This window comes from Rhinatrema bivittatum, chromosome 13 (genome assembly GCF_901001135.1).
Source record: "Rhinatrema bivittatum chromosome 13, aRhiBiv1.1, whole genome shotgun sequence".
Lineage (NCBI taxonomy): Eukaryota > Metazoa > Chordata > Amphibia > Gymnophiona > Rhinatrematidae > Rhinatrema > Rhinatrema bivittatum.
Genome location: NC_042627.1, coordinates 58,289,171 through 58,309,487, shown reverse-complemented (window position 1 = coordinate 58,309,487; position 20,317 = coordinate 58,289,171). Strand labels below are relative to the sequence as shown.

Below are 20,317 nucleotides of genomic sequence, written 5' to 3'. Positions count from 1 at the left end.
AAAGCACGAAAAGCAGCAAAGAGCCAGGGTACTAAGGTACCCTGTGGGGTCCCGCCATCGCTGGAGGCTGGGACAGGAGCTTCATTACACCACAAGCGTACCAAGTCACACAGTGGCATAGAAGCCCACAAGGCCAAATGCCCCCTCCGGTCCTTTTCCTGTCAGGTGGACAGTTCAGATATGGACAGGGTGGATAAAGGCGAGTCTCTTTCTCGAGCCCCTGGTGAGGGACCGGATGCGGATCAGGATCACCAGCTCCAGCCAGCCAAGCCAGTAGATGCGCCTTAGAAGGTTTCTGGCTCTTTAAAAAAAAAAAAAATTTACTTGAGATTGTGAAAACAGCGGCAGAAAGCGCAGCAAGTTCCTTTGAGCCTCTCGGGGGTTGGCAAGTCCTGATGGGACCATCCCCCCTGGTATCAGAGGCAAAAGAGCAGAGGGTTGAAGACCCAGGGCCTGCTACAGCCAGCGGGTGATACCGGGGAGCCCGGCTCACTCACCCGTGGCAGGCAGCTCAGCACAGCCTTCTGAGCACTGTGGTGGGGGGGGGGAAATGGTAACAGCTTATTTTTTCTGGTTGGCCGGTCCAGCGTTCTCTCCAGCTCCTCTCTGCCTACCTTACCACCGTGTTTCAGCTCGCGCGAAGGCCCATGCCGCCCGGTCTATTTTTGGCACGCTTACCTCAGCTGATCGGAGCTAAATTTAGCCCGAGGCTATGCCTTGTAGTGCGGCCTGCTCCGCAAGCAGCAGCGCGCACCCACCTCTCTAGAGCCGGCATCTGTGCAGATTGTGTCTTGGGAGGTGAAGGGACCTCAGGGAGGTCCGCTGAGGGGAATCCCCATGGCAGCAGCAGTTCTTCTTGGCGCCCGGAGCCTGGGAGGCTTATAGCTCAGCCGCAGCTGCCTGATCCGTTCCTGCTTAGTGCAGGGACGGAGGCCATTTTGAAAACGTTCAGGGATGCAGAGAGAGTCGCGATGGAGGCACGGAGTTCCCCGCCACCTCTCTCCCTCTGGGGGGGGGGGGGGGGGGCAGGTCGCAGGAGGATCGGGCTGATACTTCGGATGGTGATCCTGAGGGGGCCTCAGATGGGTCATCTTAGTCGTTCTCCTCGGACGGTGAAGTTTTTTCACAAAATATTCAAGGCACGGAGAGCATCCAAACGCAAGAGGGGCAAGGTCTCTGAGGTTCCCTCCTCCCGTAAGCGTCCCAGGTCCCCGCCGGTGGGGGGCATACTAAGTCTAAGCGCCCTCTCAGATCCGTGGCAGATCTGGATGATTCGTCTTCTTCGGATCTACCCCCCCCCCGCAAGACCTTCAGGGGGTAGACGCAGGCCAGGATGGTCAGCCCCTGGTGCCCAAGCAGGAAGGTGCTTCTGCGGTGGACCGTGATGATCCCAAGGTGGTACGCTTGTTCCGGAGAGATGAATTGGGTCCGCTTATCCTGAATATTCTAGAAGAGCTCGGAATTGAAGTCCCACAGGAGGATTCGCATATGGGAGCGGTGGATCCTGTGACGTTAGGTCTTAGAGGTTCGGCTCGCTCCTTTCCCTTTCATATGTCGGTCACTGACCTCTTGTTCCGGAAGTGGGACACTCCGGATCTAGGTTTGAAAGTCAGCCGCACTATAGATAAGTTGTACCCGCTACCGGAGGATGCGCTGGAGCTGCTCAGGGTACCCAAGGTGGATGCGGCAGTCTCTGCAGTCACTACAAAGATCACCATCCCAGTCATGGGAGTGACGGCCCTAAAAGATTTGCAGGACTGAAAATGGAGGTACAGCTTAAAAAGATATTTGAGACCTCCGGGAGTGCGGGCGGCCATGTGCAGCAGTTTTGCTATGCAAGCGTGCCTGCATTGGGTGCAGCACTTACAATCTGTGGCATCCCTTTTGGAAGTGGACGCGGCTCAAGCTGGTTGTTTGGAGGCGGCGGTGGCTTACAGTGCGGATGCACTGTATGATCTCCTGTGTACGTTGAGAAGAACAATGGTCTCCGCCGTTTCGGCCCACAGGCTCCTTTGGCTCAGAAATTGGTCTGCGGATGTCTCCTCGAAAGCTCAGCTGAGTTCCTTGCCTTTCAAGGGAAAACTGCTCTTCGGCCAGCAGTTGGAGGACATGATTAAGTCTCTGGGAGAGAATATGGTCCACAAGCTGCCAGAGGACAGGCCCAGGAGCAGAAGATCTTTTCCTCAGAGGTCCAAATTCCGGGGGAATTGTCATTTTCGGGCCTCACTGTCTTCTGGATCCTTCTCTCGTAAGGCTCCCAGCCGTGACGGATTTGGCACGGTCCAGTCTTCTTTGGTGGCTGTGTCCAGAATATGACAGGGTGTGGATTTGGAAATTCCCTCCTAGATAGTAGTAACCACTGATGCCAGCCTCTCCGGGTGGGGAGCGGTTTGTCGAGGAACAGCAGTGCAAGGTCAGTGGATGAGGTCGGAGTCTTCTTGGTCGATCAATTGGTCTCCAACCAGAGTGGTTCAGTTGGCGCTACAGGCCCTCCTTCCCTGAGTAGAGGGGAGATCAGTGCGGATTCTGTCCAACAATGCGCGGATTCTCTCCAACAATGCGACGACGGTGGCTTACATCAATCATCAGGGTGGAACTCGGAGTCGTCTGGTGGCGACGGAGGCTCAACTTTTAATCAGCTGGGCGGAACAGCACCTGTACAGGATAGCAGTTTCTTACATTGCCAAAGTAGACAATGTGCAGGCCGATTTTCTCAGCCGCCACCAGTTGGATCCAGGAGAGTGGGAACTCTCTGAGGCTTTCAGACTCCTGTGCAACCGATGGTCCAGGCCCACGATGGACCTGTTGGCGATGTAGCGCAATGCCAAAGCTCCTCAATTTTTCAGTCGTTGAAGAGAGCCAGGAGTGGAAGGTGTAGACGCTCTGGTGCTTCCCTGGCCAAAGGACATTCTGTTGTACATCTTTCCGCCATGGCCATTGGTCAGCAAGGTTCTACGCCGCATCGAGGCTCATTCGGGCAAGGTGATACTCGTCGCGCCAGAGTGGCCGAGGTGTCCGTGGTTTGTGGACCTTCTCAATCTGGCGGTAGACGACCCGCTGAGATGTCATCCATCCCAGAGTCTGCTGCGACAAGGTCCCGTTTATTTCACAGAGGTAGATCGCTTTTGTCTAGCAGCATGGCTTTTGAAAGGCGGAGATTGAGAAATAAGGGTTACTCGGAGGAGGTGATTGCTACGCTTTTGCAGTCCCGTAAACCTTCTACCTCCATAGCCTACGTCAGAGTTTGGGGTATGTTCGAGGACTGGTGCCTGAATCACGTGGTGGAGCCGTCCAGGGCTGCTATTCCGGATGTTCTGGCCGTTTTGCAGGCAGGTCTAGTAAAAGGTCTAGCCTTCAATTCCCTATGAGTTCAGATGGCAGCCCTTGGTAATTTTCGGGGAAAGGTACAGGGCCTCCCTCTAGCGTCTCATCCGGATGTGGTTTGTTTTCTGCGTGGTGTTTAAACATCTTCGTCCTCCGATTCGGAACCCCTGTCCTTCGTGGAAGCTCAACCTGGTTCTCCGTGCCCTTTTGTAATGCGCCTTTCGAGCTGCTGATGCGGGCGACCTTGAAAGATCTGACATTAAACGTCTTTTTCCTCGTGGCTATCGTCTCGGCGCGGCGTGTTTTGGAGCTACAGGCCTTATCTTGTCAGGAGCTCTTCTTAAGGATTTCTAACTAAGAAGTTTCTTTACGAACGGTTCCCTCCTTTCTTCTGAAAGTAGTGTCCTCTTTTCATTTGAATCAGACGGTGGCGCTCCCATCCTTGGCGGGCCTACATCTTTCTACTTCCGAGTCTAGGGAAGTTAAGACAGTTGGACGTCATACCTTTGCCAGACATTATCGACTGGATGTCCGGGCCCCAGAGCCCAGTTCTTTCTGAACCAGTGTACTCCGAGCGGGACTCTCTCAGTCCCACCCTGGTTAGGAAAGTTTTGGTACATCCAAGCTGTCCTGGACTGATCCAGGTACGTACAGGGAAAGAAAAATTGGTTCTTACCTGCTAATTTTTGTTACTGTAGTACCACGGATCAGTCCAGACGCCCGCCCAGGGGAAAATGGAGAATCCGCTCGGCCGGTAGCTGATCAATTTTTCTGCAAGTTTTATTGAATGCCCCCTTTTCAGGGAAAGGTTTTGGGCATGTTTTTCATTCATTCATAAGGTTTCAGGTGTTTTCATTTCCTCTGCTCTTCAGGGGGAAGTGGTTTTATTGTTGCCGTTATGGTTTTTCTAATTTCTGCTTGGGTACAGTATAATACTGGCAGACACTAGGTGGCACTTCAGGGGTATATGACAGAGTCCGCGACGTCTTTTTCTGTCTCCATCTGCTGGAGGGGAGGCAAAACCCAGCTGTCCTGGACTGAATCGTGGTACTATAGGAACAAAAATTAGCAGGTAAGAACCAATTTTCCTTCAGTAGCTCCCCTGTGTTTTCTGGCAAAATTGTAAAAGCAAGTGGTTCTGAGGAAATGGAGAGCACTGCGATAATTGAGTCTTACAGGCAGATGTGAATTACACAGACACATCTTCAGTTAGCAATAGCCAGATCTAGTTTCTGTGATATCCAACATAGTATGTTTCATGCTATGATTATCCAGGTAGATATGAGATTAATTTGTTTTCTTTAATTCAAGGTGATGTGCTCCACTGTAAATAATGATAAAAGTCTGTTGGATAGATCTTTGTATGCATTCTCTAGTTACGTAATGCTATCATGTTCTCTTTGGGTCATCTTTGGTTTCCAGAAAGAAAAGTAAACCAATTACTTTTAATCGTAATGAAGCTCCCCTTTGAGGTTATACTACTTGGAAAGTCTAATGTTCTTTATTGCTTACGTTATTAGTGCTAGAACATTTTCTTCTATGTAAAACAATATAAGCGGTAATTGCATTACCACAGCTACATGCTAAGTTTAATATTCATGGAAGAGAAAAACATTTCTTAATTCCTGAAGCAGCTGGACTCCATCTGGAAAACTATTTTGTAGGGGCTTTTGTTCCCTAGTACATTAGGTTCGAGGGCTTGCTGGCATTGAAGAAATCAGAACACAATATAGAAATAATATTTAAGTTCTTATTCTTTTAAAGAGTAGGCATAATACACGCAACTGTGCATTTCAGCATAGTTTACTTTTGCTGCCTTTGCAGAAATGTTTTGGGTTTTTTTTGTTCTTTTTTTTAAGTAGCATATAACTTTAGAAATATAATTTCCCTCTCTTTATGCACGTGACTTGTGGGTGTTTATATCAGAAAATGTTTCACATGAAAGTTCTGTTTCTGCTTGGTCTTCATAAGGCTAAATATTTACCTCTTGTTTCCAGACTGATGATGGGGAGGATGACCTAAAGAAGGGCACACAGTTATTGGAAATCTATGCTTTGGAAATTCAAATGTACACAGCACAGAAAAACAATAAAAAACTTAAAGCACTATATGAACAGTCATTGCACATCAAATCTGCAATCCCTCATCCACTCATCATGGGCGTGATCCGAGGCAAGTATGATGCTTAGAAGACAGACTGATTGAAGTAAAAGCTATTGCATCCTTGTGGTCAGTGTAAATTATAACAGCAGAAAGAATGCAAGAGAAATTTAAAAATAGGCCAAGTAAGCTTTGCTCAGCTTACCTTCTCACAAACATTTTTCCACCAGACGAGCATATTTTAGGATACTCCAAGCAGTCCATTTTATTTTAGTATACCTCTGTAAGCCTGAATTATTGAGGGATGAAAGAGTTCAGTGCAAGCATGCGTATTGGTCGCAACCACATTTTAAAAATGTTGATTCTGATAAAGTGAGCTTCTTAAAAATATTTGGAATTTGTGTCCATGAAAGGACTTCATTTTCGGATCTCCAGTCTTTTCATAACTCTGACTTGCTGTAGGGAAATTTAGCATGAGGTCCATATTCAAAAGCATTTAATCGGTTAACTCGGAAGTTATCTGGCTAATTAAAGATTTGGGCACTTATCCAGCTAAATTCTAGCCAGATAATAAGTGAGCTGGCTAGAATTTAATACATACAAAAATACGGAAAGTGTCCACTACCCACTGATAATTTAGCAAACTAAACACACAAACTCAGGGGTAGATGATATTACAAACATCTATAATCACGTTTCCTTTATTTCTCCAAAACACAATTATTTAATTACAAACATATCACTGTTAAATACATGTTTTACCAATATATATTAAATGTAACTTCAAATATAGCAGATTAAATACATAATCAATCATAATACTCCATCCCTACTCACACCATTCACTTCACAACATACCACACTCAACCAATCATATACGTGACAAAATCCTATAACAAAATAAGAATATATCATTCCACACAAAATAATCTAGAATCCCCACACCGTACTAATCAGTATCATCCCAACAAGGTCCCTTGTTTCGCCCACACGGGCTTCTTCAGGGGTTATCTTAACCAATGATATGATGTTCCTACAGCTCCTTGCACAAAATCTATAAATTGGTGTCTTCCATCACTCTTCAACTCAACAACTCATTCCACGATCAAGGAGTGTATCGAACCAATCATCATCGATAATATCAAATAGGCTCCCAATGAATACACTGCACCAATACTGGTGCCGACTTCAACCGCTCTTCTTGCCGTTCTAAATTGCCTCAAACGTCCATCATACTAAACTCATTTAATGAATCAGTTTCCTTAATATCCAATGTAGTCCCATCTGCACTTCTCCAATCGTTTCAAACTTACACCCATTACCTTGTCATCCTCATACTTCCCATCCAATTATATACCACATAGAACTCTGAACCACTCAGCAGCAGCCCAAAATGTGATAAAAGCCTTTCTGGGCACTTCTTAGCATGCAATGTAAAAATATCGCGGGTGCAATAAATTTAAAGTGCGTAGCAGTAAAATAGCTATGTGATGTGGTATCTGGAAAATTACCCTAGCCACGCCCCTTTTTTATCGCAGGCACTATTTTTTGCAATTTTATAGCAAAATGTTGAATTTAGGCCTATATTAGCTGCTTCTGCTCATGTACAGCTGTTCATTACCTCTGTTTATCCTTACACTTCTCCTCATGACTTCTTTGCACTGGGCAAGCTACTCTCATCTGAGCCCTTCTCCATTGCCAGCTACTAACTGTGCTTTCTACCTTGCTTGCACCGTATGCCTGATGTGGCTGGTCTCGCTCTAGTGCCATTTATTTTCCTGCTTGGTCGTCTAGTTTCTTTCTCTTTCTCACCCTCTTCCAGTTTCACTGCTTTCTGGCTCACAATCTTTTCTCCCACTCTTTTCTCACCGCTGGGCCCAGAGATACCACTTCATGTATCTTTGCACCGTTGATTTCCGGCCCCTGCTGGAGGCAGACTAGTTAATCACAGTACTGCTCGTGCAGTTGACTCTGCCAGTTTTCTTTCCTTTTCCTTTCAGAATGTGGAGGAAAAATGCACTTACGAGAAGGAGAATTTGAAAAGGCGCACACTGACTTTTTTGAAGCTTTTAAGAATTACGATGAGTCAGGGAGTCCCAGGCGAACTACTTGCTTGAAATATTTGGTCTTAGCAAACATGCTGATGAAGTCCGGGATAAATCCATTTGACTCTCAGGAGGTACGGTTATAAATAAAAACAATGTCGTTCAAAAGACTATTTTTCTTTCTTGGCATGGCAGTTATCTTAAGACTGTTCTATTCTATTTATTTTTATGTTTTTTACGCTTAGGCTAAACCATACAAAAATGATCCAGAAATTTTAGCAATGACAAATTTAGTAAGGTAAGGTACTTTATGTATGTATTCCTTAATGGCTGAATGAGTGCTCATTTTCAAGATTTGTATATAATAACATTTGGTGTACTATAGTATTGTTTGCCCAGAGGGAGTCCCAGTGTGATTTACAGTTATGCTACTTTAGAATCAAACATGTGGCCAACTCTGTAGTTCATGACCTGCAATTACATTATTGGTACCTAAATTGCTAAGAAAAAATATTCAGTTTTCTAGAGGGGAGAAGGAATAATGTTCTTATCCACGCACAGTAAATTAAATTGGGCAGGAGAAGATAAAATGGTTTATTGAAAATCACAGGGAATAGGAGATTTGGCTCTAACTACCTGAACCCACTTTCCTCTCCATTGTTAGTAATATGTCTGTCTGTCTCCCCTCTTTCCCTTGTGTCGTTTCCCCTTCCCCTGGTGGCGTTCCAAGCTCCAGCGAAATTTCTCAGAGAGTCCAGTCTTCTGGCAACTGCTGTCTGTTAGAGGCTACTGGGCAACCAGATTTACAGCACCACGAAGGCCTATATTTTGGGGGAAAAAAGTTTTGTTTTAAATTTAAAGTCAAAGTATTTTTAAGGGCTTGTTTTTTTTGCTATATTTTACTACTTTTCTTTATCCGAAGGAATCTTTCAAGTTATAAATTTCACTGCTATGCCAGAAACTTTAGCAATTTAAACACAGCAATAGATAACCTTGATAAGTTACTGTGTGTGTGTGTGTGTGTATATATATTTCTTGCTGATAAATAGTGTTACCAAGTTACCTGACTGTTAGAGACAGTCTGAAAAGCCATCGGTTCACTGTGTGAAATGTATGCATAATAAGTAGGACTCATTGTGGGAAGAATTTCATTTACAGATAAGTCTTTTGCTGTGCTGTCATGCAACCCCTAAGGATTTCCCACTCGCCATTAGTGAGTCTGTTTTCCTACCTTGATGCTACTTTGCATTTTATCAGATTTATAGTCACTCTACCTTTCTCTTAAAGTGCCTATCAGAATAACGACATCACCGAATTTGAGAAGATTCTGAAAACAAACCACAGCAACATCATGGACGATCCCTTCATAAGGGAGCATATTGAAGGTAGTTCATGTGCTTAAAATCAGGGAAGAAAGGGAAACAGTTGCTTACATGTTCCTGTTTTTTAAAAAAAAATGACATCTTTGAGCATTAGTCGTCTTAAAATAAGCCATGTTTCCTCCTCTTAAACCTGGAAAAGGGAAATGTGTTCCTTGCAGCAGGAGTTGCTTTTGGTCTGAGATTATCTGTACAGTATGGAACTTGTAACAAGTGGGTAGGGTGCAATATGCAGTTTTTCAGTTCCACAAGTGCCATCCTCATTGTGGTAGGATGGGCGGCATGAGAGAATTGTCGCTCATTGGGGCAGAAGGCCTGTTGCATGTAATTGTTGTTAAATCAAACTAGTCAATTTACACAAGTTGAGATAAAAATTTGGCACCGCTTGTGCTCGTTTGCGATACAGTAGATGACCTTTTATATATATTTTATATATATATTTCTTCTATTAGTTATAGCCCCAGTGTTTAAAAGAGGGAACTCTAAACCTTTGGATTGCTATTGCTCTGCTTTGGCGTTTTTGCACTGCTAAAAGAACTGAGATGGAGACAAATTGCAAGGGCTGCCAAAAACTTTAGAAATCACTGAACCACATGATCACACTCTGATTTATGAGAGAGCTGTACAGGAAGTTCTCAAGCTCAGTATAATCGTGTTCCTGAGGCTAAACTACCTCTGTGATGTTTAGCAGTCTTGTGCAGCAAAGGGAGCTCTGTGTGTATGTAGAATAGCAGAGTAAATGATGGCCCATCCAGTCTGTCATCTCCCCCACCCCCAGTCCCCCTTATGCATTTTTTAAGTGAAGGATTTTCATGATCTTTTTCTCTCATCTACATCGTCTCTTCATTTGCTACAATTGAAAAAGAATATAAACTAAGAGATTCAGAAAATAGATGTAACTTTTATTTGAATTTGGCTTTAGAATCTTAAATAATTATTAGAATAATTCTGACTTTCTGATTTTGCAGTTTTTAGGACCATTCTCCCTTTTAATACTAAAAGGAAACGAAGGGTTTGATTTATCAAAAATATTTTCTGCCATTCTGTGCATTTGGGGAAAAAACCTTTTCTAACCATTGTGATGTTGTGGATTATAGCATTGAAGAATTTTTATCCTGGCAAAAAAAAAAATGTACAAGCACCATGGTTCTGCATGTGTAAACATAACTCAATTACAAATGTTTTAATTTCCAAAGTATTAAACACTGGAGCATGCCAAGGGAATATATAACATCTAAATATTAATATGCCCTTAGTTTAGTCCACATAAAAGTGCTAATGTTTCTCATTGACTGGTTGATTTTTCCAACTAACATTTTTCCTGCAATGTGGAAAAATTTGCAAGCAATATTTTAAAGTGGAATTACTAAGTGCTACAGTTTATTAAAGAGAACTTTTTCCATGTCGAACTTAAAGTGCACCTTTGCACCTGAGAAGTTCCTTAGCAAATGTATTGTTGCCAAGATCAAACTTTAGGGCATTATTCCCTGTACTTACCCGGATCAGTCCAGACTCCTGGGTTTATTCATCCCTGCCAGCAGATGGAGACAGAGAAAAACCTTGCTGACACTGCTTAAAAGCCCTGGTGCCACCTGCAGTAGCTCAGTATTTCTCTGTCTCCAGCAGTTGGCTGGTGCGCAAATGTATTGTTGCCAAGATCAAACTTTAGGGCATTTTATTACTTGTATAGCATTAATGTCCTTAAATGTCTTTCTTTTTTTATTTCAGAGCTTTTACGAAACATCAGAACACAAGTGCTTATAAAATTAATTAAGCCTTATACAAGAATACATATTCCTTTTATTTCTAAGGTACATACTGATGATTGTCTGCACAACAGTAAAACACAAAACCTGTTCTAACAGTAGGCAAGCTGTAAAAATCAGAGCTAGAGCCAAATCCAAAGGCTGAAGAAGCCAAACTGGCTCAAACATTTGTAAGGTAATTTTCACAACTTTTCACGCCAGTTTGAGACTTCCCTCCCCACCCCCATCAGTGCAGGTAACGGGGCAGGGTTAAGCCAGGGGAAGGGAAAGGTTGCACCTTCTCTGAAGCAGGTACAAAGTGCTTGCATTTCCCTGCCGACCTGAATTTTGCAGAATTTCCCTCTGAAAATTAGTTTGCATAGCCCTGCAGGTAATTTAAAAATTGCCTCTTTGGCTCCATCGGATGAACAAAAGTGCAGTCGTGTGGTGCTTGCTGCCTTTTTAAGTTTCTGGAAAGCTGCTATAAGAACAAAATGCTGTGATATAAGTTCTGGTACACACTAAAAATGTATATATTTTTTTTTTTAATCATTCTGTATATTACTAATGTACTTCTGTTTTCAACCATTTCTGGTTGAAACAATCAAAAATGAAAAATGAATGTAAAATTAAAAGTTGTGATGCGAGTGAGCGACCTCCCTCGATGAGGAAGACTTGGGCATTCCCGTGAGTTGACACCTTCTGGCCAACCAAGGTACTACTTTTAGCAAGCTGTGAAGGGAAGCTTATACCTGTGCTCTGCAGCCCTGGAACCGCTGCTGCCGTGCCATCTCCCTAGGAATAAAGCCACCCCAGCTTTCTTCTGTAAACATGGTAACTAGCATAAAATCCAGTTAAAGTCCAGGGAAGCTAGTTGGTCCAAAAAACCCCAAAAAATCCAAGGTCTTGGTGTTCTGAAGAAATGTAACACACAATGTAACCAAGAGTCTTCTGTCTTAGGAGCTAAATATAGATGTAGCCGATGTGGAGAGCTTGCTGGTGCAGTGCATATTGGATAAGTATGTATTTTTCTTTTCTTTTTTTCCTGGCACTTATGTAAAAATGTGAGACTGGAGAATAGATAATGTATAGCATATATGGAGCTTTTCCATGAAAAGGCTGTTGACAATTGCTTCACAAGTACAATGTATGAGCTGGGTGCTTATACAGTCTATCTTTGATAGTGCTTACATATCATTGATGATGATCCATGTCTGGCTTCCAAAACATGTCTAAATACTCATGATGGGAGAATTGAACGATTTACTTCTAAAATGCCGTACAATAGAATATTTCAGCCATGCACATAGTCAAACTACTGGTGGTTTGGCAAACCCACGTGGGTAATTTTACCCATGGGTTTTGCTGCAGTAATCAAAGCAACGTGACTTGATTTAGTTTTGCTTTGATTATTTCCCATCTCAAAAGTACCGGCACAAATTTGCACCTGCTTTTTGACTTTTGCCCCACCTCAAGATTAATATATTGTGCTTTTGATCTTCAATACCAAATGTTGGGTTGAAATTTCAGAAAATAATTCTGTACCCTTCAATTTATTCAGATTCTTTCAAATCTTAACAATAGATGTATGTTAAAGCAAAGTATTGGCCTGCTTCATATATAGATATTAATGGGTTCTTAAATTATACTTCTATGTGCTAAACAAAAGTGTATTTTCACATTCCCCTTCATCCAGTCAGACCAGTCCAGATGAATGGGTTATGCCCACCAACCAGCAAATGGAGGAGAGATCAACAGGTTCGCTCACGTCACCCTTATATGCACCCATGCTGACCTCAGCCTGCCAGAATTCTCTGTCTCCAGCAGATGATAGGCAAGCGTCTCGTGCTGTGTCTAAGGCCTGGTTAGGCTGGTTAAGAGGAAAGACATTTTTAAGGGTGTCTCCTGTGATGAAAGGCATGTCCTCCCTCCCTCAAGGCAGCTCTTGAAGTGAAAGAATTATCTCCTTCGTATGAGCAGAGCTTGAGCCAAGGGGCTTCCAGTTCCTTTGTGTTAGGACTGGTTTAAGTGGGGCAGAATTCCCCCCCCCACCCCCCGGCTCCTTCTTTAAAAAAAAAACAAACAACCCGAGAGAGAGAGAAAACAAAGTAAAGGTAAAGATTAGGCAAGAAACTTTCTTCTGCATAAAGTTAGTTTAAAAAAAAAAAAAAGCAAGAAACATAGAGCAGTGGCAGCAGTGTTACCTTCAAGGAAGCAGTTTTGGGACCAATCGGAGGCTGGTGTGGTGAGTTCAGGGATTCATTGATTTTTTCCCGTCGGTGGCAATGAAACCTGTTGAGAGCAAGGAGCAATAGCTACTGCAGCAGAGCATGGAAAAAAAGCCCACATTCTGCAGCAGCTGTGGCGCCTACCAGCAATAGAGCAAAGAAGCAGTAAAGTTTTTTATAGGTATGCCTGGAGGGAGAGAACTGGTGATTTTTGTGATTTTAACATATCAGAGGAACTGCGTAGGCAGGGTCATTTGGGCAGTCCAATTCCACTGGGGATCCAGGACCTGTGCTGATTATCGGTGGCCATTTTGGGAGCCTGGGGTAGTGCAAAGTTGCTGGGGCCTCTGACTCTCAGCCCTGCGGAGCAAGAAACAGAAATTCTAAATTTGTGAGCCACTGGTCAGAAAGGGGCAATTCTCTTCCCCTCTGGAACCATCTTCTTCAGTTAGCAAGTGGCTCATTTAAAACAAATCGAAGAAAATTCTTTTTCACTCAGCGCATAGTTAAGCTCTAGAATTCATTGCCAGAGGATGTGGTTATAGCAGTTAGTGTAACTGGGTTTAAAAAAGGTAAGGATAAGCTCCTTGAGGAAAAAATCCATAAACTGCTATTATAGTAATCAATAAGAAATAGTAGCTTGTGATCTATCTAATGTTTGGGTACTTGCCAGGTACTTGTGACTTGAATTGGCCACTGTTGGAAACAGGATACTGGACTACCCAGTATGGCATTTCTTATGTTCTTATGTAAGGGCCATTTACAGTTAGAGCAAGGTGAATTCCTGAAGTATGATGGTTCTTCCATGGTTTGCCTTTTTCTTAAGGAATTGCTCTCTTCTCTGATTTCTCAAGCATTGAAAACTCTTAATATTGCTGAGGAAAAATGGGAGGAACCCACTACTTCTTTGGAGGATCCTATTATGATCAGTATGAAAGAGCCTTCAAAATCCTTTCTACTGCATAGAGCGGTGAAGGACTTGATTGATCTGGAGTGGACGCTCATTGTCTGCAATGGTGAATAAGTTCCAGCAATTTGAAGAGAGGAATGAATTCAAGCCTTTAGCCTGGGTAACAGTGATGATGGACACCAGCTTTGTAGGTTGGGGGGGTACATTGTCAAGGTCATGTGACTCAGGGGCTATAGTAAGTAAAAGAATCAGACTGATCCATAAATCGTTTGGAAACCAGGACAATTCAATTGGCTCTCCTCTGTTTTGTTCACCTATCAGGAGGCAGACAATCGGAATAATGTCTGACTATGCCATGGTAGTATGAATCATCAGGGGGGCACCAGGAGCCTTTAAGTGTTGAAAGATTTGGACTTATTTTTAGATTTCTTTTTGTGTAATGAAGGAATATCAGCAATGTATATAGCAGGAAAAGAGGACATTCAGGTGGATTTTCTCAGCCGCAGAATGGTCAGTCTTGGAAAGTAGTCACTAACTCAGGTAGCATTTGACAGATAGTGGACAGGTGGGGAATCCCACTGATGGATCTCATGGTGACCAATCAGAATGCAAAGACTTAAAAGGTTTTTCAGTCAAAAAAGGGCTAGACATATTGATTTAACCTTGGTCCTTAGGGGTGACTGTATATGTTCTCTCCCTTACCATTGATAGGTTCAAAGAGTTTCAAGACTTTCTAGTGACTTCTAGTGGCACCAGACTAGCCATGGTGTCCCTGGTGTGCAGATCTCATTGGTTTCCACCGCAAAGGTATCTGCTCGCACAGGGTCATCTTCTCCATGAGGATCCATATCACTTTTGTCTTACAGCCTGGCCCTTAAGAGGGCTCATTTTAATTAAGGGAATGTATTCTTGTTAGGTAATGAATATTATGTTAATGGTGAAGAAATTCTGAACCTCCATGGTTTATGTGAGGGTTTGGAGAGTTTTTGAAAAAAGGTGTTCTGCTTAGCAATTTGTTCCTGAGAGTGCTTCATTTGTTTCAATTCTGGCCTTCTTACAGGAGGGTCTGGAGAAGGGATTAGCTCTTAATTCCTTGAAGGTTCAAATTGTAGTTGTTTCTTGCTATAGAGACCAGGTTTTTTGGCGGGATTCTTGTCTTCCCATCTGGATGTTACTCAGTTCCTGAGAGAGGTCAAATATGTCAGGCCTCCTGTGAGGGACTTCATCCTTTCTTGGGACCTGAATTTAATGGTGGTGGTCTTGGCGAATTCTCAAGTTGAGCTCATTAGCGAAGTTGCTTACTTTGAAAGTAGTGTTTCTGGTTTGTTTGGCTAGAAAGCTCTCTGAGAGTTGCAGGTGCTTTCTTGCAGAGAATCTTTTTTTTTTTTTACAGATGACAAGGGACATGGTCAAACTTTGTATGGTGCCTTCCTTTCTTCAAAAGGTGGTCAGCTTTTGAATCAAGTGGTCTGTTTGCCTTCATTCAATTAGCAGCTTGTGGATTCCTTGGATGTCAGGAGTGTACGTTTGAGATATCTAAAGGTCACCAATGAGTTTAGAAGTTTGGATCATTTGTTTGTGCTTTTCAATGGTAACAGGAGATGTGAGGTAGCATCCAAGCTGTGAATTGTGCATTGGATGAAGGAGGTAGTTATGTTGCCAAAGATAAGCCTTTACCCAAACAAGTCAGATTACATGTTACGAGAACTTAAGCAGCTTCTTGGGCAGAATGTTTGTATCTCCACTGGGGATTTGTAAGGCGGCGACATACTTTTCCTTGCATGCCTTTTCAAAGCATTACTGTTTAGACATGAGTGCTAGGGAGGAAGCCTTGTTCACAGTTGAAGTTTTGAGATCAGGTTTGAGAGTATCCCAGCCTAATCAGAAGTAGTTTGAGTACATCCCATTCATCTGGACTGGTCTGACTGGATGAAGAGGAAGGAGAAATTTAATCTTAATTGATAATTTCCTTTCCTTGAATCCAGCAGACCAGTCCAGAACTCCCCCTTTGCTGCCAAATGCATTGTTAAGTCCAACTTGAAGATTGAAGAAGAATGGCTTCTGCATGGCACGTGATGTACAGGTATGTGTCACTTTCATGTTGTACATAGTTTATTTTTATTCTGGCATTTACTTTTTCTGGAAGCTCTCTGGTTGTTAAGGAATTTAAAATTTCCAAAGTTAGCTTGTTACAGATAATACTGGCAGGCTGAGGTCAGCACGGATGCATATAAGGGGTTACATCGGTGAACTTGTTGATCTGTCTCCATCTGTTGGTCAGTGGGCATAACCCATTCGTCTGGACTGGTCTGGCTGGTTTCAAGAAAAGGAAATCATCAGATAAAATTAAATTTCTCTATCTTTGGGTGGAGTAAAGAGGAATTGCCGCCTAGATGTCACTCAAGTACAGTACGTACAATACCTACTGGCAGTCCAAGAGGCGCAGATGTATCGGGCTCCAGAGATAGCCAGGATCTATGTGCTCAAATGTTGGACTGCACAGGGCTGACATTCACAGTTTACAAGAGTTGTATTTTTCATTTTATTTTATTTCTTATATACCACCCTACCAGAATACAAAGCTGCTCAAAGCAGTGTACAATATTTTATAAAAACAATATCAAAAACATAGAATAAAAACTAAAACTTACTTCCACTAACTCTTCCTTTCCCAATAGAAAGAACTAATAACTCTCCTCATGCCCCCTAGAAGCCATGTACCTCTCCATCAGTCATATATCTAACTCACCACATTGGGGAACAACCAAGTCTTGACTTTTTTCCTAAAAGCCAAGCAATTCAACTCCAAACAGATCTCCACTGGAGCTGAATTCCATTCCTCAGGACCTATTACAGTGATTAGCCATCTTACACATTTCCCAACTTGGAGGAATGCCCTATTAACTGACCATAAATTCCTTTCAGGAACATAAGTCTTCAAAAGGTGTCGTAAAAACCAGTAGCACTACTCTTAAGGGCCTTGAATACTAGAATCCATCAATTTTAAATTGCACCTGTCATCACAGAGAGTCGATGTAGTTGATGTAAAAATGGGGTCGCGCTTACCCTATGAGAGCTCCCCCATATGTAAACAAAGTACCTCATCCCTTGGCCTTTCCTGTCAGCATGGCTGTGAGCAGGACTGGCAGCCAAGGAGCAGAGATGTCACCTGCACAGAGAAGCCAAAAATAAACCTTTAACATTGACATCTGCTATAATTGTCTGTACCCATCCCCGCCCCTCCCAAGAAAAGACGACAGACCAAAATGGATGAAGAGGCCACAGCTTTATTGTAAATGTTAACGTGAAACTCCATACATGAACCCCCTTCTGACTTCCGACACCAGCCATGTCTGCCCGGTGCTGTCTGCCATATTTCCTAGCAAAACAGCCCAGCCTTCTGCCTTGACCTCCAAGCAAGGGGGCCACCCAAGGCCGGCAAAGTCGGCCCACCAGCTCATGTCCCCGCCAAAAGCTGCAACAATGTCCTAATACAGCTACAATATTAATGGAAGTCTACTAACCCTGAAGATTAGGAAACTGCCAGCTGTCTTGTGCATCAGTTAAAATCTAGAATTTGTTTTGTAATTTGTATGTAACAAACATACATAGTATATCTGTAATAATGTAATGATGGAAGTTCAGTAAATGCAAACTGATAACATAACTGTATCCTATTGACATTTAAAAATTCTTTTCACTGATTTGGTAAAGCATAATTTCTGCACAGATCAGCAAACTGTTGGCCATGTTGAACTACTCAGGTGCAGTATATCTATTTGTTTAATAATCTCAGCATAATGTATCTAAGCTCCTTGGAAAAATATGTTTTTCATAATTATTTTAGATTGCCAGGAATTGTCTTTTTCCTCCTGCTGGGCATCTGATGTTTTACAAGCAGCTCCTTGATAGTACACAACAGGGGATAAGAAAGCAATCAGAAGTGCAGCTCCAAGAACTGGTCCTGGAAATGATAAAGAAATTGAAAAAATTCAGTGCTGTGTAATAGTATTGTATGCTCAGGGGATTGTATTTGAACTTATACTAAAATTGTGTGTTGAGTGTTTCCTCCTCGAAGGAAACTGGGAGCTAGAGTCACAATCATTTGGGTAATCTCATGGTTTTTAGTATCTGAGTAATGGCGCCAAAGATCTTTTTTTTTTTTTTTAAATCTCTGAAGAAATCTTTTCTTTCCCTTTCTACCCAGCACTATTCATGGCCGAATTGATCAAGTGAATCAGCTCCTAGAACTAGATCATCAGAAGAGGGGTGGTGCCCGGTACACTGCATTAGATAAATGGACCAACCAGCTAAATTCTCTCAACCAGGCTGTAGTCAGCAAACTGGCTTAACAGAATAAGATTCTACAAGAAGTACTTATGGCGACGGTGTGGTGGTCTAAACCTTAGAAGAACTGGGAGTGGCAAAACTATTGTCAGTTGGTGTGCCCTGAAAAAAAATATTTTGGAGTTAACGGCAGAAGTGCTTTTGTTTTGAACAGCTGGTTTGTGTTTTGCTGCTGCATTTATCCCAAGAAAAACAGCTTTAACCTTCAGAAAAAAACCAAAATGCCACGGGATTTATGCTGTATTGACATCACGCCCTAACCTTGCAACCTGGTAGTAATCTGTCAAGGGCCACTAATGACCAGTGAGAAGATGCATCCGGATTTTTTAAGTACATTCACGCACTACTATTGGTTCAATTTAAACATTTTACCTGAAGAAATTCTCACAGAAATAACCTTCAGTAACTTGCAATGCGTACCCTTTTGAACACTTCCTTCTTTTCTCATATATACATTGAAATGTTTGATGCGTTTTGCAAAAATGTCAGTTCCCCACAACTCCCACAAGTGTCCATATATTTCTGTACCTGCAGCTCAGTAAAGATAAGAAGGAACCCCATAACTATAGTGGCATACTGTCACTTACTGTAGGTTTCAAGCAGCAGAATAAACAGTGCAGCTCAGAAATTGTACAGTTTGGTCCTTAATGTGTTTTCATATTTTTGAATGGGGAAAGGACATGGGATGGTGGGGTGAAATATATGCTAGTATTACTTGTGTTATGATAAAATATTTGAGAGGAACAGTTTTAAACATGGTGTATGTGTGTGGATATACAGTGGCTTGCAAAAGTATTCGACCCACTAAAAAGTCAGCAGATTTGTGTGGATTACAAATTACACTTGCACAGATTGTTCCAGACAGAATGTTTATTTCAAACTATAGGGTGGCCCATGGAAAAGTAGCCTGCCTCCCGGCACTGGTATTGGAGGCAGGCTACTTTTTCCATGGGCTACCCTGTAGTATGCTCTTAAGGTAAATTTTTCAAAGTCATAGTTAATTATTTCTCTGCATTTTTTGTAAAATAAAATTAAAAACTCAAAAATGCTGCTTGCATAAGTATTCAACCCCTGTGCTGTGGAACCTCCAAGTCTACCCAGGTGAAAGATATTGCCCTATCGATTGGTTTACAATTGGCCTCTACCTGTGAATCATAAAAAAAAAAAAAAAGTCAGCTTTTCTGGTTAAGACTCCCTAATTTCAGTACCATTGGTCAGACTGTGAATGTGAAGGAAAACTGTGAAAATGAAGACCATTCTAAGGAAATTTAAAGTTACAGACATGCACAAGATAGGCTACAAAATAATATCCAAGGGCTTGGATATCCCAGTGAGCTGCATCATATCACTCAGACAAGGCCGTCCCTCAAAATTCAGCATCAGGAGGAGACTTGAGGGAAGCCACAGAAAGGCTAGCAATCACTTTGAAGGAGCTACAGAGTTCAGTAACTGAGACTGGAGTGAAGGTGTGCCACTCAACCATATCAAGAGCTCTGCATATAACTGGCCTGCATGAGAGGGTGGCTAGAAAGAAGCTATTACTGAAGAAAAGCCAGAAAGCATTAGCGTGACCCAGCTAAATTGTGTGATAAGGTTTTGTGGTCAGATGAGCCAAAAATGGATGGTATGAGTGGCACAAACCTAACACTGCCCATTCCTCAGCAAGCACCATCCCAACAGTAAAATATGGGGGTGGCAGCATCATGTTGTGGAGATGCTTTTCCTCAGCAGGAACTAGGCATCTTGATAAAATTTGAAGGATGGATGGATGGTGCAACATACAAGGAGATACTGCAAGACAAAAAACTAAAACTTGGGAGAAAGTTCACCCTTCAGCATGACAATGATCCTAAGCACAAGGCCAAAGCAACACAGGAGTGGCTGAACAACAAAAAAGTGAATGTTCTACAATGGTCAAGTCAAAAGTCCCCATCTCAATCCAATTGAGAATCTGTGGCACTAGTTGAAAATTGCAAGCCATAAGCATCATCTACCCAGCTTGAACAACCTGGTTTAGAGTGCAAAGCTGGTAGAAACTTACCCCCAACAGACTTAAAGCTGTTATTGCGGTAAAAGATGTTCTACCAAGTACTAGTGTGAAGGGATTGAATGCTTATGCAAGCAGTATTTTTCAGTTTTTAATTTTATTTTATAAAAAATGCAGAGAAAAATAATGAATTGTGACTTTTTGAAAATGTACTTTAAGAGCCTGCTGGTTTGAAATTAAAATACTGTCTGG

The 20,317-nt window shown here is 42.5% G+C and overlaps 1 protein-coding gene across 3 annotated transcripts in view; it reads left to right on the top strand.

Annotated features, from left to right (window-relative positions):
- Positions 1-18,711, top strand: part of COPS2 (COP9 signalosome subunit 2) — a 49,997-nt gene extending 31,286 nt beyond the window's left edge. For all 3 annotated transcript variants that reach the window (XM_029574527.1, XM_029574526.1, XM_029574530.1), the window contains exons 7-13: positions 5,322-5,496; positions 7,425-7,603; positions 7,715-7,767; positions 8,757-8,854; positions 10,577-10,659; positions 11,554-11,612; positions 17,939-18,711. In XM_029574527.1, the coding sequence (XP_029430387.1) occupies positions 5,322-5,496; positions 7,425-7,603; positions 7,715-7,767; positions 8,757-8,854; positions 10,577-10,659; positions 11,554-11,612; positions 17,939-18,083 (792 nt within the window). In that variant the 3' untranslated portion in view covers positions 18,084-18,711. The remainder of the gene's footprint in view (positions 1-5,321; positions 5,497-7,424; positions 7,604-7,714; positions 7,768-8,756; positions 8,855-10,576; positions 10,660-11,553; positions 11,613-17,938) is intronic.
- The last annotated feature ends 1,606 nt before the right edge of the window (positions 18,712-20,317 follow it).